The following is a 7774-nucleotide window of genomic DNA, read 5'->3' on the forward strand; positions in this document are numbered from 1 at the left end:
CGGCTGCTGGGGGAGCGAGGAAAGGGCGCAGGCTGTGCTGGAAGGCCTCACAAAGTTGGCACCTTTCGGGCTGGGGCTGGAAACCACCAGAAAGATACAATAATCATAATAATGGGCTGCGTGCCCAGCACTCCTGTGCAGGTCTTGGTTTGCTGTCAGTGGGAACTTGAAGCGTGGGTTCGGGAGAGGTGTCGACTAAGCTCAGTTTCTCTTGGCTGTGCTCCCGTATCTTGGGGTTTCAGAATGTTTTTGTTGGTTTTTTTCTTGTTTTTTTAAGAATTAGTTTGCACTGCAGACTCGCACTTCTCAGCAGTTCCAGCTGTTGTGTGCCTAAATCACTGGAGGCATATGCAGAGATTGTAACTTATACAACGTCTTAATCTTGGTAAACAATATGCACTGTGAGTTACAAACTATTTAAAAGAGTAAAATTGCCCACGAAAATGCCTCACATGATTTCCTGTAAGGAAATGTCTAATGTTTGGAGAGGAAAAAACCCACAACAAAAAAACAAGAACAGGCCATGTTCAAATGAATTAATTGAAATTAAGGACTTGCCAAAAAAAAAAAGCAAGATGTCCATGGGAATAGAGATTCCCACTGCTAGAACTGTTATTGGTTTGGTTTCATGAAGAACTGCTTCCATCTGTATGTGTTACATGTGCTATTCTAAGTACTTATTAGCACTCAGGTATGTTACTTGTCCAGTCCTGGCTAAAGAATTTGCACTTGAAATTGTATCATACTTCAGAGTGAGAGGAGAACACTGCTGTGGAGCTGTCTTGCAAGCTGCTAGGATGGACAGGAATTAAAACACTTAAAATGCATCAATATACCAGGATTTCAGCAGAGACATTTTTCATTGGGAGATACCTGATGCAACATGTTGCACCAACGTATGTCAGACTTTGGAATGAAACAGTGGGGCTAATCTGTTCAGACACCACTGTGTAATTGAATGATGTTGCATATTGTGTAATTAAGGCAGTGACATTTCAAGTTCGTATGTACGTACTTATACCATTTTTTTATACTAGTGCATGTAGACTTAATCACTGGATTCAGATCTAGCCTGTAATTAGTTGCTGTAGTATTAGCTGCCAAGAATGCACATCAAGGTAAATGACAGCAGGACTTGATCCATTTTGGAAACAGCTCTGCTTTTTTTTTTTTTGTCACCTTTTGTGGTGGTTAAGACACAGACTCCAGGGTGAGAAGCAATGGAATCATTTAATATGAGAAAAATGCTCCATTATGTACTTCTACAGGAGGAATGGAGAATAAGCAACCAGAGTATAGAGAGTGTAAACAGCACTCACATGTGCCCCTTGGCACAGACCTTGGATTCCCAGGATGTTGCCAATCACACACTGAACACATGATAAACAAGTGTTCTGATTTTTGTCAGCATTCACAGGACTGCTCACAGCAAGCCCTGGCCCTTAGCTGGTCTTACATTGTTTTGTCTACTTCTTTACAGATAGAGGAGGCCCCTTTCTTCATGGCTATTCTCCACAGCCATACAATTTTACATCCTGTTATTACAGCCTTGAGTTTATTAGCAAAGCTGAAGCGTTTTCTTCAGATGAGACAGTCCCACGGTTGCTGCCCAAACACACATCTAGAGGGTAGTCTTAGTACCACACATAAGTTATAGCAACATTTCTCAAGCAGTTCTGTCACTTTAGCAATATCAAACTTGACCACAGTTTTCAATTCTGCTGCCAAGAGATGGCAATAGTTGTAAACTTGTTTTTCTTGCTGCTGGAATTGCCATTTCTTTGGAAATCACTGTACTTACCTTGGCTCTGAGTGTCTTTGCAGAAATGAAGAATTAGGTAACTGAAGCTGTCAAGCCCATCAGAGTAGGCTTTGTTGTAATACCATGTAGTTGCTCCATACTGGTAAAGTGTTCCAGCCTGGCAGTTTTTGCTGGTGTTGTGCCTGGTCAGGATTATCTGAAAATGCTGAACATGTGATGAAAGGTGTGTAAACGAAGGGGTTTTTCCTTTCAGCGCTGGCTTGTAATACCATGTAGTTGCTCCATACTGGTAAAGTGTTCCAGCCTGGCAGTTTTTGCTGGTGTTGTGCCTGGTCAGGATTATCTGAAAATGCTGAACATGTGATGAAAGGTGTGTAAACGAAGGGGTTTTTCCTTTCAGCGCTGGCCGTGTTGCCGCTGTGCCTCTCAGTGCAGCTGTTGACGGGTTTAAGTCACATTTGGTCTTCAAAGAGATTGAAAAGAAGCTCCAAGAGGTATTTGACTACTTCTTTTACCAGCAACAGGGTTTTAATTTGTGATGGGGGTGTGTGAAACCCTGTGGGAATATAGTAGTTTTGGTCACTACCTCTGCACTGCTCATTGAAACAAATGTTACAGCTTTGAATTCCAGTGTGTCAGAAATATTTCTGTACTATGCCATGATTTTAAATTAAATTGTTTCAGACAGTTCCTGCCTCCATAGGGGTGTTGGAGTAAAGGCAGGTTCAGGTTGTATGTGAGGTGCTTGCTAACTGACATAAGAAAGTTTGTTGCCTGCTTTGTAAGTGTGATTAGAGGAAGAAATCACTATGTCATACTTATCTCAAGGCAAGACTGTTAGGACAGTGGTCATTTTTCTTAGATGATAGATTTTAATATAGATATTCATAATTTGTGTTTGTGTGTGGGTTTTTATGGTTGTTTAAATGAAGTCTAACAGAGGGAAATGGATGTTAGCAGGAAGGGTGAAGATTAAAAAAATTACTTCATGTTTAACTTAATCTATTTTGAAATTATTTTGAAGTAAATTAATAATTTGCATATTCTGTGGTCATTATAGGAAGGAGAACAATATGTCAAGAAAATTGGTGGAGTCTTTGCCTTCAAAATAAAAGATGGTCCTGGTGGGAAAGAAGCAACTTGGGTGGTAGATGTGAAAAATGGTAAAGGCTGTGTGGCATTTAATTCAGGTCAGTGCTATTTTATTAAGTCATTGCAGAAAGCACATAAAAATAATGAAAATATTATAAATTCATATTTTGTTTCAGCTACAGTGACCTTGAGCAAAAAGGGTTTAGAGCTACCTTAATTTTAAACTTTTCTTATTAGTGAAACTTAAATCTGTGATGTTTTGGACCAAGAATTAAATTACTCTTACTCTGAATTCTGTCTAGATAATTGCATGTTTTCTTAGAGGCTCCAGACAGATCTGTAATATAACTTCTACAGGTATCATAATAAAAATAAATATTAAAACCCAGGGGTTTTTGTTAAATTTGGGAAAGAAATGTAATTTGTAGCTGTTTCTTCAGTTGCTTTGTTAGAGATGCTGGTGGGCAGTAAGCTGGTTTATCTGGTCAAGTTACTTCTCTGCAGCTAATTAAGCAAAAGAACTTGACTGACTTCAATACTGTACCAGCTGACTTAAAGTTTCATTTTGAAAAAGGCAGACATAAATGAGAGACAGACTGGGTGGTGGGGGAGCACCCCAGAAAAGTACTGGAAGCAAAGGATTTGTACCCTTGCCATGAAAATGTCTTGTCTTATGTCTGAAGTCATGCATCTAGTAATGTAAAGAAAAAGCCAAAGACACAGTCTGTCCTCAGAATCTCATGTATCCATGAACCTGTGTCATAAAGCTTTTAATTAAAAACATGAGAGGGGATTTGATTTGCAATTCATTGATCTGAGTAATTACAAAAATATAAGCATTGTTTTCTGCCGCAGCAATGTTGTATCAAATAGTTACATATAATAATAGGAGCAGCGGAGAGGATGTGTGCAGTTTTGAGCCCTTTATATAAGAACAATTCTCTCAGAGCTTATTAAAATAATTTTTCAGCTTATTTCTGGTAAGAAGACCCTAAAAACCTCTGGATTTGAATTAATTCAAATAAGTGCTTTTAGAGTGCACATGTTCCCATTGAAGGAGAGGGCAGGAAATGCCTGAAGTTTCAGTGATGAGCATTTTCAGAGTGTCACGGGGGAAAACACATTTATTCTGAGTTAATCTTAATACTAGAAAAATTAAGCTTCATAAAATGGAAGTACTTGCAATTAACGTTCTGTCTGATCACAGGTAGATTATTAGTTGGTTTTAGGGAATGAATTTGCTTAGCACCTTTCAGGAAGGTCCATCTCTGCAGTGTTGGGATGGTCTGTGCCACACACTGTGGCACAGGTGCCTGGTTGACTATTGGATGATCTCTTGGTGGTATTTTCTAATGGCCCTTGCAGGTACTTCAGGTACCATTTTGCTAACCTATAGGCCCAACTTCTATTACTCTTTCAACTCTCAGTTTGAGTCTTCACAGTTGACTCTGTCTTACAGATAAGAAGGCGGATTGTACAATCACAATGGCTGACACTGATCTGTTAGCTCTCATGACTGGCAAAATGAATCCTCAAACAGTAAGTATGGCAGAGATGAGGTGGTAAGAGGACTGACTTGTGTGTTTGTTTTGAGTATGGTTAAGTTGAAATAATTTAAATAAAACCCCTCTTCCAAAACTTCCATGGCTGATCGGAAAAATGACAATTCTTGACTGAACAAGGAGGCCAAAGTAAGATTAATCAAAAAAGACAGTATCTACTCTTCTGAACAGTCCCATATTATCTCAGACATCCTGTAGGTGATGCAGGATCGGGTCTAATTAATAGTTCTTGGTTTGCAGAGAAGAGGGGGAAACTAATGTTTGCAGTGGGAATTAAGAAAGGAGGAATGTTGGTCCTCTCTTTGGAGGGCTTTGTGCTTATACCTGGCGTGAGTGTAAAGAGTAAATTTGATGCTGAAAAATGGAAATTGAGGTGGGCATCCAGTGAATGCCTATGATTATTGGGGTTTTTTTATTCCTCATTGTATCAGAGCAGCCATAGTGTACAAGTATACTGGATGTTTAACTTAATTTTAAATGGCTGTTCTGCACTTCTAAATTTGAAATGCTCTGGGTAACCATATTGTAAGTTTTTGATCTAGTAAGCTCATGATAAATAAGAACTTGCACAAACTGAAGTTTGTCTAGGAGAAATTTGAAGGTAAAATGCATGATAGAAATGTTCTAATGTACATGTAGGAAATTCAGAAGCAATTACAATGTTAAATCTACAATTTGGTTGTCTCAGTGCATGCAGTTCATCTTTTTAGATGCCGAAAGGAAAAAAACTGGTCTTCAGCATGTCTGCTCTACAAACAGTAACAAAACCAGTAATTGCCAAGGGAGATTTGAGCAAGAAATCAGTTGTGGCATCTGCTGCATGTCCACCATTGCTTTATTGCCTGCCTTGAATTGGAATATTGAGCTTTTAGTCCATTAACTGTCATCACCAAACCAGTGGGTATTCTGCCCTGCTTTGTGTACACAGCCATTGTTATGGTAATGCAGGAAACATGCAATACTGACCTCATTAGCTTCAGGTATCATAAATACAATAACTATTCACAGATTCCTGCTCTACCTTCTATTGTCATAAAATATATTTGTTGGTGAATGTGAAATGTCTGCTGGAACTGTTGGAATCATAAGACTGCAGGACAGGACCTGCACAAACAAAATAGTCCCTAACTTCTGGGAGGGGTGCATTTGGGTAATAAGTTGTGTTCCATTTACCAAAAAAAAATCTTTCTTTCTTTTTTAGGCATTCTTTCAAGGCAAACTGAAGATTTCTGGGAACATGGGCATGGCAATGAAACTTCAGAATCTACAACTTCAGCCAGGCAAAGCTAAACTTTGAGCTCATTAAAGTAAACAGTACTTGATATTCTTGACAACATAGTAGAACGAAACTAAACTTTATCAGTAATATGGCGCAGGCTGGGATTGATTGGACCTCTCTCAATGAAATCCTGTGGTTAGAGACCTTCATTCTCTTAGTATATTCCATCAGTTTGTCTATGGCAGATATTTTTAGGCTAAGCTTGAGGCACTAACAAATGGTATATGGTGGGTATTTGTGAAAATTCTTGTTTTAATCAATGTGAAAAATTTTACAAAGCTTAGAGTTGAATGAGGCTGCTTACTGTTCAGCTTAGTTGGGAAGAGACTGAGGAAGATTATAAATAGTTTGACATATCATTTAAATGATTTGCATTTTTTAAAAAAGCTGTAATAGGAGGTCATACAAATGCTTTCAGACTTCCATCCTAACAAATTTGCTGCTGGTTAAATTAAAATGGTCTTATAAAGGGGATTTCTAACAACATTTTTTTAGAGCAGGCTTTAGGAATTTGCTATAAAATACTTTTGTTATTACTACTTTGGAATTAAAAAATAAAATATCCAGAACTAAGCAGGAATTAGGACATTGCTTTGAGATTCACAGAATTCGATAATACTTCACCTTGAAAAAATATTAGGTTCTCTGGGAGAGCAGAGAGGAGGTATAACCAACATTTTGCCTGTTTTCTCCTGAGAAAATCCAGTGTTGATCATTATGAAATTCTTATCAGTAATTGTAAAAGCTTTAACTTTTTTGTTTTGGGAAAATGTATTCTGGTTGGAAGTTTAATAGAAAATTAAATATACTTTTCCTGTTCTTCTGTCTGATGCTGCTTTAAATTTGTAATCATGAATTTCATGTTAGTGCTTCATTTCATACAGACTGTCATGAAGGGCTCCTGCAGTCCTTCATTTTTTCCTCCTCAGGAGTTGTCAGTAGATACTCCAAAAACTACATCTAAGTCCAGCATATACACCTCACATCCTCACGTGTGCTGGCCTTGGCTGAGGAACTCCATGCATAAACTTTGATTTCCCTGCTTTAACTAAAATAATAATAAAAATGAGATATTTCAAGCCAATCATTCTGCTCACCTGGTGTGAAGATTAGCAGATTGCTGAGCAGTAAGAATAACTGTACTGAATCTGACCAGAAATCCACCTAGCTCACTACATTTTCTGACTGTTGATACCTTGGAAGGAATATTAAGATGGCCCAAACATCTGCTTACTCAGAATACTTTCCTGGCTGCCAGTGTTGTTTTGTTTTTTTCCAGCTGACAAATTTGAACCAGAACTTACAGGTCCTTATCTGCAGCTCTCCATGAATAGCATTTCATGAGTTTCTCCAGTCCCTTTCGGAACCCTCAACAGCTTTTTAGCACTGGTCAAGAATTCCTGTAGCTTGCCTACACATCATGTGAAATTCAATTTATTCATTAATTTTTGTACATTGCAGTTTTATTTTATACCTCTTAATTGCTTTACTTTTTAGCCATCCATGAGTCCTTCTTGTTGCTGCATTCCTATTGTCCTATGCTAAAAGGCTTTCAAGATACAAGAGCATTTTCTGGTTTTATTTTCTCTAGTTGATAGTTTCCACTGTTAGATTTGAACTGGTGTTTTCTTAGATCTCTTAAAACTGGGGGCACATTTCTTTAATTTCTGCTCTCTTGACCAAGCAGTGTTAAGCACCTCTTCTCCAGCTACAATCCTCTGTTTTTTTAGATCAGCTTTTCTTCTGGAGTTTGTGTTATTTTAATTCTGTGATATCAACTTGATTCCTTGAGGGCAGAATGAGAAGGGTAGCTAAAGGTACCAAGAGGCTGGTCACTGAACAGAGAGCTCAGTTGGAAATTTGTGTTTCAAAGGCCTTGTGTAAAGAAAAAAAAAACCACACCACTTAATCCTCTAGGCAGAGGGTTTAGTGTTCTCAGACTCCCAGTTTACATGAGAGGAAATTTCAATTTTAGGCATTAAAGCTCAGGAAGGTTGTTCTTTCTTAATGGACTCCTAGTAGTTTGGTTTTTTTGTGGTTTGTTTGTTTGTTTTTTTACCAACTGTGATAAATGTGTTC

General features: G+C 38.1%; 1 protein-coding gene across 1 annotated transcript in view; it reads left to right on the top strand.

The window, feature by feature from the left end:
• Positions 1 to 5967, top strand: part of SCP2 (sterol carrier protein 2) — a 15890-nt gene extending 9923 nt beyond the window's left edge. Inside the window, 4 exon segments of the mRNA XM_009993584.1 lie at positions 2147 to 2256; positions 2823 to 2952; positions 4314 to 4393; positions 5618 to 5967. Of these exon segments, the coding sequence (XP_009991886.1) occupies positions 2147 to 2256; positions 2823 to 2952; positions 4314 to 4393; positions 5618 to 5713 (416 nt within the window). The 3' untranslated portion in view covers positions 5714 to 5967.
• Positions 5968 to 7774: the final 1807 nt, after the last annotated feature.

The sequence above is a fragment of the Chaetura pelagica genome, unplaced genomic scaffold (genome assembly GCF_000747805.2).
Source record: "Chaetura pelagica isolate M959 unplaced genomic scaffold, ChaPel_1.0 scaffold433, whole genome shotgun sequence".
Taxonomy (NCBI): Eukaryota; Metazoa; Chordata; class Aves; order Apodiformes; family Apodidae; genus Chaetura; species Chaetura pelagica.